This window comes from Schistocerca gregaria, chromosome 3 (assembly GCF_023897955.1).
Source record: "Schistocerca gregaria isolate iqSchGreg1 chromosome 3, iqSchGreg1.2, whole genome shotgun sequence".
NCBI lineage: Eukaryota > Metazoa > Arthropoda > Insecta > Orthoptera > Acrididae > Schistocerca > Schistocerca gregaria.
The window spans coordinates 232,240,491-232,253,372 of NC_064922.1; the positions used below are offsets into that span (position 1 = coordinate 232,240,491).

General features: G+C 40.9%; 1 protein-coding gene across 1 annotated transcript in view; it reads left to right on the forward strand.

Annotated features, from left to right (window-relative positions):
• Positions 1 to 8,740, forward strand: part of LOC126356015 (serine/threonine-protein kinase meng-po) — a 159,423-nt gene extending 150,683 nt beyond the window's left edge. The window contains exon 5 of the mRNA XM_050006666.1: positions 2,553 to 8,740. Within this exon, the coding sequence (XP_049862623.1) occupies positions 2,553 to 2,895 (343 nt within the window). The 3' untranslated portion in view covers positions 2,896 to 8,740. The remainder of the gene's footprint in view (positions 1 to 2,552) is intronic.
• The last annotated feature ends 4,142 nt before the right edge of the window (positions 8,741 to 12,882 follow it).

The following is a 12,882-nucleotide window of genomic DNA, read 5'->3' on the forward strand; positions in this document are numbered from 1 at the left end:
ATGAGATTAAAAAAAAAGGCTCGGACTGTTAAGCCAGAGGTCTTTTTTTTTCTTTTGTTTCATTTTCTTTTGTTATTACACCAATTATTCAGAAAGTTTACCAAACCTACTTTATCTTTAACAAATTAGTTACATTAATGAATAAAAATTATTTTCTTTTTGTCCAACAACACAATTCATGGCGGTGGGTTTTCCATTTTTTACTGTAAATTATATGAGGAGAAACATTGGGTTTTTAATCAGAATAACAAAGGCGATTGGGAAACGTCCAGTTTTTATACATATAATAATTCTAAACAAGAACCGCAGTGGTAATTATCGTAAAAACAAACAAAGCAGTAAGTTTTGCATCTTGCGCAACATATAACAGCAGATTTTCTTCAATCACAAGGGCCTTTGCAATCAATCTGTACAAAAACATGCCCCATTAACATTTACGAAAATGTTTTGAGTTTCTGATAATTTTGAGGCAAACCAGGCATATTGAATCATGTCTCGGAATGTTGGTGACGGTAATTGATGGTGAATTATAGAATGATTTTTTATACAATCTTCCGGGAAATTAATTTCACGATTGTCCTGTAACAATGCGCTGCAATTTTGCAAGCAACAGAAGGGGAAAAAAAAGTGCCGGAGGAGGAATAGAATCCGAGACTTACGGCGTAAGGGTCTGAGCGCTAACCATGTAGGCCAGACGGCAGCTCGGCAACGGACTAACATTTTATACTGACAAGGCCCCAGGAGTAGACAACTTTCCATTAGAACTACTGACAGCCTTGGGAGAGCCAGTCCTAACGAAACTCTATCATCTGGTGAGCAAGATGTATTGGAACAGGCGAAATACCCTCAGACTTCAAGAAGAATATAATAATTCCAATCCCAAAGAAAGCAGGTGTTGACAGATGTGAAAATTACCGAACAATCAGTTTAATAAGACACAGCTGCAAAATACTAACACGAATTCTTTACAGAAGAATGGAAAAACTAGTAGAAGCTGACCTCGGGGAAGATCAGTTTGGATTCCGTAGAAATACTGGAACGCGTGAGGCAATACTGACCTTACGACTTATCTTAGAAGAAAGATTAAGGAAAGGCAAACCTACGTTTATAGCATTTGTAGACTTAGATAAAGCTTTTGACAATGTTGACTGGAATACTCTCTTTCCAATTCTAAAGGTGGCAGGGGTAAAATACAAGGAGCGAAAGGCTATTTACAATTTGTACAGAAACTAGATGGCAGTTATAAGAGTCGAGGGAGATGAAAGGGAAGCAGTGGTTGGGAAGGGAATAAGGCAGGGTTGTAGCCTCTCCCCGATGTTATTCAATCTGTATATTGAGCAAGCAGTAAACGAAACAAAAGAAAAATTCGGAGTAGGTATTAAAATCCAGGGAGAAGAAATAAAAACTTTGAGGCTCGCCGATGTCATTGTAATTCTGTCAGAGACAGCAAAGGACCTGGAAGAGCAGTTGTACGGAATGGACAGTGTCTTGAAAGGAGGGTATAAGATGAACATCAACAAAAGCAAAACGAAGATAATGGAATGTAGTCGAATTAAGTCGGGTGATGCTGAGGGAATTAGATTAGGAAATGAGACACTTAAAGTAGTAAAGGAGTTTTTCTATTTGGAGAGCAAAATAACTGATGATGGTCGAAGTAGAGAGGATATAAAGTGTAGACTGGCAATGGCAAGGAAAGCGTTTCTGAAGAAGAGAAATTTGTTAACATAGAGTATAGATTTAAGTGTCAGGAAGTCGTTTCTGAAAGTATTTGTATGGAATGCAGCCATGTATGGAAGTGAAACATGGGCGATAAATAGTTTGGACAAGAAGAGAATAGAAGCTTTTGAAATGTGGTGCTACAGAAGAATGCTGAAGATTATATGGGTAGATCACACAACTAATGAGGAGGTATTGAATAGAATTGGGGAGAAGAGGAGTTTGTGGCACAACTTGACGAGAAGAAGGGATCGGTTGGTAGGACATGTTCTGAGACATCAAGGGATCACAAATTTAGAATTAGAGGGCAGCGTGGAGGGTAAAAATCGTAGAGGGAGACCAAAAGATGACTACACTAAGCAGATTCAGAAGGATGTAGGTTGCAGTAGGTACTGGGAGATGAAGAAGCTTGCACAGGATAGAGTAGCATGGAGAGCTGCATCAAACCAGTCTAAGGACTGAAGAGCACAACAACAACGACAAGGCTCCTAAGAAACTTTGGATTGATTTTTTCCGAGGTTTTCCGAGTAGTACGTCCTAATATTTTAACCAAGTGAGATGTTAGGGGTATTCTTTCACCACACAAATTTTCGTACAAATCCCGGACCCCACGGTCGTGCAGTCTCCTTGTAAGTTATAAAACAAGCGGGAAGGATGTATCTACACACTGTAAAACTTTCACACATGCAGAATGAAAACTGTATTTTTACCAAAAATAGTGTATGTGTCTTTTGGAGTGACCCTCGTAACTGGACGGATGGAAGGTAATAACTACGATAAAAGGACGAGTGAGGACGACGACGAGAGTTAAAGACGGTGCGCGGTGTGGCTTGCAGGCGGCTGCTGGAGCACAAGGTGGAGAAGCGGGCGCCCGTGTCGGAGGTGGAGAAGTACCTGAAGGACACGTGGCTGGTGGGCGGCTCCAGCGCGAGCGCCGGCGCCGGCGGCCACGTGGCGACGGCGTCCGGCGCCGACACTTCGTCGAGCGCGGCGCTGCACGGCCGCGGCCAGCAGCCCAGCAGCGCCCTCGTGGAGGAGGACGAGGGCAAGGGCCGGCTGCGCAAGCTGCTCTCCAGCTACGGGCTCGAGACCACCGTCGACCAGCGGTTGGTGGCGCGCCGCGTCTGGGAGTGGGTGCTCGCGTGCGAGCCCGCAGAGACGGCTCTCGACGGGGTCTGAACCAGGTGCTCCTCCGTTTAGGAGACCCCCCTGCCCCGCTGCCCTCGCGCAGCGACGACTGAGCGCCGCCCTCTCGGCGCAGGGCAGACCGTTCGGTGGTCTGGTGCAACGTGTGGCGTGGCTAAACGGAGTGAGGCAGCGGTTCGACGGCGGGCCAGCTACAGTGCCGAGTGTAGAATGGTCTGGTGAACCCTCACACCCCCTGAACTGTGATATACGCGCTGTGAAACAATATAATGTGTAGTGTGATACTGTGGGGAGGGGGTTTGGCCTGTGTCAAGTGCAATATTTAACTTAACCGTACAGTGCAAACGACCACAGATTTTTGCCCTGTGCTAGAATCTGTATTACATTCCATTGGCTCCATATCTGTTCTTTCAAATATTGTTCCGCTTAAAAGATTCGTCACTTGAAAGCAGAAGTTATCATCTCTACAGGAACATCTGAAAGTATAGTTCACGTCATGTCTGTAGGCGCCTGTGCAGAGAGAGAAAGAGAGAGAGAGAGAGAGAGAGAGAGAGAGAGAGAGAGAGAGAGAGAAGAGAAAGAGAGGGAGAGAGAGACACTTTCGGGAAGCGCGGAGGGGATGAGTTTTACTTCCGTGGGGCGCTAGATTTGGCGCACACACCTTCCATGTTGGAAGACCTTACAAAGTGTTGCTGCGGACAATTAAAGACTAAAATCACTGCGCTTCTGAAGTGTGAGGTCGTCCCAGTCAGGAGGGAAATGTTAACCGTCATCCAACGCTGTTCTCTTCAAGGTGCCCCTGGGAATACTAAATCTCATTGGCGGGTTCAAAGCTGGGCCCCCTTCTGACGTGACTCTTGGTGTGATTCTCTCTTGTAGTAATTGCGGTGCAAACAAATTCGGATGACAAATCGACACCGAAGGCAGCTAGCAAACTAACTGAATGGTGTGAGAAGGGAGAGAGAGATGGAGGACATCATGTGACTAGTATGGCAGGTGGTGTCATGTACGAAAAAATTGACACCATATAATTAAGGCGGTAAGAGCCAATCATCCCTTCAGTAAAGATGCGCACTAAGCTCGAACTCTTACAGGAATCGACGAGATGCTGCCAGTTACGATTCTAATGAGCAGGGGTGCTGTATTAGTAGTACATGGTGTAAGTTGAGACTCTAGGTTAGACGGGAGGAATGTTAGGGTAGTCCGTGCAGTTGTAGTGACCACTGCGTCCGGATCAATGCATGTGCCAAGTAAGCAGGAGGCTAAGCGGGTTCGAATCCCAGTCCAGCATAGATGTTCAATTTCCCCCATTAATATACATCAGTTCTCACTGCCAGCTGATATTTTTAATTCCTTTTTGTCTTGCTCCATGATACACCACCATTACTACTCACTACACAGCCGCTATTTACTGCAGTAGTAAGGTCTGCGTATTTCGGAGGCTGTACAGAGATGTTTTCCGAGTATTTTGGTATCAGGTATGGATCGTTACAAAGTAATTTTCTAATTTACTCAGTTTGTCACTCCTGTTACCTTTGCTGCTGTGAAAATATCTATTCAGTAATGAAAAAGAGTGCAATATCCAGTCACCAAAACGCGCAATACGGAATACAGAGTAAAGCAATTACCCTCGGATGCATACAGAAGTATAGTGGTGTGGTTGCCGTCGCTATGGGAACTACCCAGTGTAGCATTACAGTGCATTTCTTCCATTGCATTCAGTTAATCTTTACACGAGATACGTACCAGTAAACCTATCCATACCATTGTGTGAATCACTGTAAACGTAGAACAGACACTGCTGGCAAAGACAAACCTGACGCAAAACCGAGCAGTACCTAGATGCTCAATGTGGGTGACTGCCATGTGGTGGACCCAGGTTCAAGGCCCAGTACTGCCAGGGTTTTTTCATCGTTGGGAAGACTGGAATGGGGTCGAATCAGCATCCTGATGCCAATTCCTCGGATGAGAAATAGCGGCTCCAAGCTCTACAGATCCCACAATGGCCAAAGAGCGGTGTGCTGACACCACGTGCCCCCATGCCGATTTCTAGTCATGCCATTGGCTGAGGATAACACGGCTGTCAGTCGTTCTCGATTGGCACGTCTAGGCCAGAACGGCCGAGTGTTATGAGTGAGTGGAACAAATTTGTTTCAAAATCCAAATATCCTGGACACAGCCGACATCTGTATTCTTGTGCAGATGTTTTCAGTGCAACACACATACAAAGATAAATGAGGAAAGAAATCAAAATGAGATGCGACTACTTTGTACCAAAATATCGGACACAACGCCTCCGTCATACCAAAATAATTTCAGTGCCTGTGAACATCCTCAGAGAGCTTGTCGGTGGAATTCAGTTCGCCTTATAGTATTCAATTACGATTAGCTAGGGTTACTGGGAAGTAATACACTGGTGAATGTAATTGACACTCGTTTTTCACCCAGTGTTAGTAATACTTTAAAACAGTGTGAACCAGCAGCCTCCACTTCCTAGCAGTGATACCATTTCAGTGTCAACAAATCGCAGCGCAGTCTGTACCCAGTGGTAGACAGTCGCCTTACGAGGTATCGAATACAGAGCTTCGTAATGCTGATTAAGTAAGCCTGTCATCAGACGCTGGTCACTACACAGTTACGATCACCTGATGCTTAATCTTTTCCCTAACGTATCATGCTGAAAGCCAATGATCTCTTCAGTGCAGATGCGCACCAAGGTCGAACTCTTACAGGAATAGCCGAGATGCCGTGAGTAATGAGGCTGAAGAGCAGGAGCACACTACATCAGTAGTGTGTGGTACAAGTTGAGAATTTGGGTCAGACGGGAGGCATGCTAGGGAGTCTGTGCGGTTTCAGTGCTCACACAGTAATATGGATGGCTTAGTAGTCATCGCATCTGCCTAGTAAACAGGAAACCTGGGTTCGAATCCCAGTCCGCCACAATTTTTCAACTTGCCGCCCACTAGCAGCTAATGACTTTAATTCCTTTGTGTCTTGGAGGCAGATGTGTTAGTACAATGCATTACTGTGTTTCTTAACATCAGCATTCGAAACTGGAGAAGTTACATCTGTCTGACGTAGCTACTCAGCTGTCAGCTGCTCCGAGGGGAACGATTGGTCTCAGTGATTCTCTCGCTCCCCCCCCCCCCCCCTCCCCCTTCATCGCTGACGTTTCTTAGTGGTACCAGGTTTCGAACCCCATCTTCGAAATGGAATACTGGTTTACTGATCTCTCAGTTACAAAAACGCCATGCGAAAGTTTTCCTCCAGTTTTCTGCTTCTTCAAATGGTCTCGAGACTCCGCATTTGCAGCCACGTCACACAGCTGTCACAAAGGATGAGAATAGCCAACGAGAATCCCGAAAAAACCTCACAGACCTTAGAAAATCGTGAAAAATTTAAATACAGCTCTGACGTGAGTATAATTAGAAGTGTGTATCGCTGATTGAGAATGAACCATTGTGCTTAACATACAACACGTATTTTGAGCCATGAAAGATACTCAAATTGCTAGCAGATATAAGAATCACCTGTAAAAGATACGAGTTGATGTTGATTCACAATTAAAGATTCAATTTTGAAAAGTTTATAGCCTGACGTCTGAATTGCGTTATCCGCAATGAAGCAGCGCTTTATGAATTGGAACAAGCATATAAAATAGTTGGCAAGGCGCACACAGAGACAGACTAATATGTTATTTCGTGTGATGGCACTGCTTTCATAGGGACGAATCTTTGAAAAAAAAAACAATGTTACTCTAATACCTTCATCGAATGAGTTGTGCTTTCCCGAAAGACCAGTTAGGGAAATTAATCACAGTTTCGAGAAGGAATTTTTTTCTGAATGTAAAGTGAATTTTTCTTTTTTGAATTTGGGAACCATGCTATATCGGATTGGAAGAAGAGTATCTGATCAAAAGACGTTCGTTTATCAGATACATTCATTTTATTTTACATTTCAATGAACTGACTATGGCATTAATGAGGAAAGGGAGCTCTAATTACTCCCTGCTTTTTACGATCAAGAGAATAGAAATTCTCTGAACTACTGTATACATTTTCACTGTATTTTATACAAGTATGCATTTTATGACATCGTCATATAACTTGGCAATTCTGCATATACACTGTATACTTACAACAACTGATAAAGTGTTAGCGAAAAAACTTTATATAATATATGGAACAATGTAAATAGAAAATCTTGCTCACGCTATTAGATCCAGTCCACATGAAAGATGTATATTTGTAACAGAACCTGTTTCATACAGATCTGTTTATTGTAGATTTCTATACAAATTTGTACCGTTATAGCTTTGTTATGATCTTTGTAATGGAATTTATGCATGTAATATGTATACAAGCACCCATTCAACATCGTGCTCACAAACACTGTAGGCTCATATTAGACATGTATTGATTACTTATACTTCGACTTGCTCGTACTGAAAAAACGATGGGACAATATTTCGATAGCTATTTTGTAATGCAAGAACTTTTAATGGTTTTTGAGACAGAGACATTCGTTGAACTCAGACGTGTGTTGTAATCTGTGGAAGTCGCCTAAAATCTTTGATGTACTTTTCTGTAGATGGTTATATTCTGATGAACGTTTTGTCCACACCATGAGGCAATATAACAACTGATAGGATTATAATCTTGTGGATTTCTGTGACTGTTTGAATGAGAAAAAAGATGTAGTTTAATTTCATCATAAATTGGAACCATTAAAGTAGTGCAAATATAATTATTTGCACGCAAATCAATGCTACAACGGGATCAAGCGCAGTCTGCTAAGAGATACATTGCTCCAGAGCGCTATATCTACGTAATTCAGATGGCTGACTTGGGGATGAATATCAGTATTTCATTTCTATAAATGTTACAGTTCTCCTTCGACAAAATGATTAGTATAGAAACGCTTACGATTCTAGTTTTAATCAAAAGAATATTATTTTAAAAGAATAACCAGCTCATAAGTTTCAGAAATAACTTTCTCTTCCATTGAGTCCGACAGTCATATTCTCACAAACTCTCATTATACATCCTACATGATGAGTCTTCAAATGTTTCGCGCACATACGAGCAGCTACTTCCTGCGAATTGTGTTGCAGCCACATATATGCCGACAATGTTCAGACTGAACATAGATTTACTCTAATGACAATACTACTGTAAATTATTCAGTTGAGCTAAATAAAGCCACATCCCACACCAACATTCTTTCTCAAAGTGGCTTAGGAAAAGGTTTCATGAATGTTGAGACTAACTTGGAGTCAATTTTGAGTATGCAGACTGTGAGGTTGATATTAAACAGCAGCCTCTGTTCTTTCAGTGTCTTCACTGTCTTTAAATGCATAGTTTTTATATAAGTTTCTATCCTTCCATTTTGTATACTATTTAATAAGGAAAATTTGCGCATCTAAACTATTCTGGACGAAAAATCCTGTATGGTACTTGAAAGCACAGGAATGAGAGAAAACTGATCTCAAATAGTTAATGTTTTCTGTAATTCTCCACGACAACTCCTTAACGGAATTGAATCACGGATACTGTAGGTAAAATATCATTGTTGTAGCAATATTTTTTGTGTGATGTATGGTAAGTGGTTCAATGGCACATAGACATCAACGTTATTTTTAGATACAAAACTGTTTAAGCACCATAGTCAGCAGCATCGATCTGTTAATAAACTAGAATAATTTATAGGCTGCATAGTGTCTCCACTGTTGATAGTATTTTTGTAAGACTTCTTGGAAGGAACAAGAACAGAAAAATGTATTAGCAGCCCTCTGTCCCATGTCTTCCTAGATATGTTATTGTGCGATGTGAAAATGAAATGTACATTTGTGAAATAAAGTGTGGATGATTTCATTTAATGTGAGCCTCATTATTGTAATACCTCACAACAAAAGAACCGACCACTTCTCCTTTGTCCGAATAGTAAATCGATCAAATTATAACATTCCTTTTCTTTAATTATTTTGAATGAAGCTATTATCCCAATGCTAATCTTTATACTTGAAATGAAATTCAGAATACACATACAAAATTCGTCCACATACATATCTTTGACACACACAAAATTTACTTAACAGGAAACAGCTACAACTAGTAAAATTGTAATGCTATTTCTAGTTAAAAAGCTTTATCATTAATGTATTACCAGCGGTATCCGAAGATTTCCGCACACAACCGGTTAATGGAGAAATGTACTTGGTCGGAAGGGATGGGTACACTGTCTCTCTCCTGCCTCTCGCTCCACGGAAACAGTTCCACACTAGTAGCGCGTAAAATGCACGTCAATCTCACGAAATTACACAAATTAGTAAGAAATTTCGTCATCCAGCTGTATCAACAGTTACGCCTTGATCAAAATCTAAATCTGTATATTTTGAAACTTCTTTATTTAAATGTTTGTGTGTCTGTACTTAAATTACAGAACAACTGAGAAGATGAAACTTCTGAGTTATTTGATTCTGAAACAGCTGAGCAAAACTGAACGTATTGACCCTACTTTCTCTTTACTTTTTTTTATCATGTCAACACTGACCCACAATATTGTAGCTCAACGCAATCTGACTGCTCAGAAAAATTACAACCTGACTTCAAATAATTAATTCAGAAGAATGGCCCTGACTAAAAAGAAATCTTTACAATAACCTATACATTTCATTAAGTACTTACTTCACACAAATGTTCATTACGTGAACTACTTCAATACAGCGAGCGTCAGTATTGCCAGCTAAATAAAAAATTCTAACTACTGAAGCAGCTTACTACTAATAGGCATGTGGTTAGCAAAGGAGAGATTTTGTTGCAAACAAAATAATGTATTTTTACCTTAATAAGGTGACATCTAGTTCAGACACGAATCTAAATCGTCAGTGACATCCAGTACAGAAAATCATGAATAATTTTCAATCTCCAAGTCGGATACTTCCAGGTCGTTAGCCTACGCTAACACTTCAGACCTCTACCCTCCATCAATGCTAACTTCTCACATTTAACATCCATCACTGCTGGCTGTTCACCACAACTGTCCGACAGTACTTCCAACTCTGCTGGTGACTAACTTCCAACACTACTGACGATTAACTTCCAACTAGTCCGACCAGTCACAGACACTCTTACAAAGAAAGCGCAGTCAGAGATTCAATGCAAAGCGCTACACAGCGCTGCCAACACAGAAGCATCCACACTAACAATTTCTAAGACTTTTGTCTCCATTCGTTTACATTTGCATATTACTCTACAGTAGCACTGATCTTCATCCCATATGAAATAACAATCAAAAAGAACAAAAAACGTTCCTTTGCTTTTAATTAATACTTTATTGCACGACATATATAACTGCTTTGCAGGTTTTCTTGACAACTGTACTGTTGCACTTGCTGATATTTCAACACGAAACATGACTCAAATGACCTTCCTGTCGCCAGAAATTTCAGTTATTCCCAACCTTTTTCCAACCGCATTTTCCTCTATAATTGTTGTGTTCTCTTTCACTGTTGTCCTGTGATACCATTAATAATTTTTCTTAAGCCACAAGAGGCATCAGATATCAATGAGCAAGTGGAGTGTGCCGTTGTTGTATTCTCAACTATTCATCTACCTTTAGTTTTAGTTGTAGCTTTTTGACAGTCTTAGTTAATTAAATGGCTACAAACACTTGATCGTTGTTCGACATCTTGGCTTCTTGAAATAGCGTTGCTAAATGAAAATGCTGACATAACTATTTATGTTGTGATGGTGGCTTCAGTCTAATGAAGGATTTATAATATAGTATTGTTAATAAATATGGAATATGTGGAGACCCCATATGTTATGATGGTGTCTGGGAAAATGAGGACATTGCGGTTTGAAAGCGAAGATTTGTGGACACCACCAGCTGGAGAAAGGCCTTCCCTCGTCCCGAGGAGGTGCTCAAAGTACCTGACAAAGACGCTGTCTACATATCGCTGTGCCCGCATTTCTCCTGCTGTTTCTTCCACTGCAGCCAAAGATGTACATCCTATCAGCTGACGAACGTACGAGGCAGTGTTGCTGCTGATCTCTGGTTCAGCTGTGTCTCGTGTATCCAATATGGCCCCTCCTCCCCCTTGAATATCACCACATTCGCCGTTAAATTATTGAAGTTGGGTAAATGAGTGAACAATCGCCGTACTTCGGCAATTTTGTGAAAATCAAATCTATGTAGCACAGTATATAGAAGGGTGCTTAATCGAGCTTGATACTAAATTCACAGACACTGGTTTCCTTAGAACATATATGTCACTCTGTTGTTATTTGTACAAATGACCGATTGTTTATTAATTGCTAATTACAATAAATTCGATCTTCTATACCCACAAAATTCAACGCCTAGCACGTGTCTTGTCCTCTGAAACAATGTCCTTTCTTGTTTATGAAGTACACTAGATACACACGCTCTTTAACAGTTCCTTTTAAGCGTAACCATTCGGTCTCCAACAGTGTAGACTAATTAAAATTGCATTCCATACACATAATAAATTTTTAACGTCTTCTATTGTAACATTACTTATCTCTAGCTGAACGCGTCCACAAGGAGTCCTCCAAAGGCCATCGCTAAAGCCTAGTTTAGACGACGACATTGGGTTGCTCCACTCGTTGCGTGGAATGAGTTGCACACAAGTGCTTTCGTATATGACTGTAGACATGGAGACATCAGTATACACTTTCGTTTCGTCGTTTTGTGGGTCCCTGAGTCGTGTCTGCAACGAAAGTTTTGGCAGCTGCACGTCGGACGAGTTGTTATGGAGTTAAAGCTTGTTGCGTGGAATCGCTGCATAAGAAAAAAATAAGAAAGATGTTTGCATTCGTGACTGGATGCAGAAAAGACGTCAGCTCGGTTGTTCAGCATCCTTGCTGAAATCATTTATAACGGAATATCCAAGAACTTCTTTTAATTATCTTAGAATGTCATAAGAACTGTTCACGTTTCTTCTAAATTGAGTTAATTATGCGATAAGGAATAAAGGTACTCTAATGCATGAAGAACTGTCTTCAGAACTGAAATTACATATCATAATGCGTGCACTGTAATCGATAACACTTGGCATACTATAAGATACGGTTTTAGGTGGTGATGACGATATTTCATTAACACCAATAATTATTAACATTAACAGCAATAATAATTAAAATTAGCAACAATAATTACTCGAAACAGGCCGCATTAAGAAGAGAATGGTTTGCAAACTACTCTCTTGAAGAGAGATCTTCACAGTGGCAATATTTCAAAATTCTAACATAAGTGTCTAGCAAGAAAATTAGGATTGTGTCAGTATATTCGCATTGTGAAGGGACAGATCATGATAAGATGAATAGTTTTTATGAGGCACTCAGTGATGTAGTTGTTAGAGTAAAGGACAAGGACAGTGTTCTGCTCATGGGTGAATTTAATGCCAGGATTGGAAATCGAACAGAAGGGTATGAAAAGGTTATGGGCAAATTTGGAGAGGATATGGAGGCCAACAGAAACGGGAAACAACTCTTGGATTTCTGTGCCAGTATGGGCTTAGTAATCACAAACTCCTTTTTTAAACATAAGAAAATTCACCGGTATACTTGGGAAGGCAGGGGAACCATATCTGTCATTGACTATATAATAACAGATCAGGAATTCAGGAAGGCTGTGAGGGACACACGTGTATTCAGGGGATTCTTTGATGACACTGATCATTATTTAATCTGCAGTGAAATTGGGATTGTGAGGCCGAAAGTGCAGGAGGTCAGGTCCATATGTAGGAGGATAAGAGTGGAGAAACTTCAGAGTAAGGAAATAAGGCGCAAGTACATAACAGCGATCTCAGAAAGGTACCAGTTAGTTGAATGTAGTCAATTACAGTCACTGGAAAAGGAATGGACAAGGTACAGGGACACAGTACTAGAAGTGGCTAAAGAATGTCTTGGAACAGTAGTGTGTAAAAGTAGGACGAAGCAAACTGCTTGGTAGAATGACACAGTCAAGGCAGCCTGTAAAAGGAAAAAGAAGGCG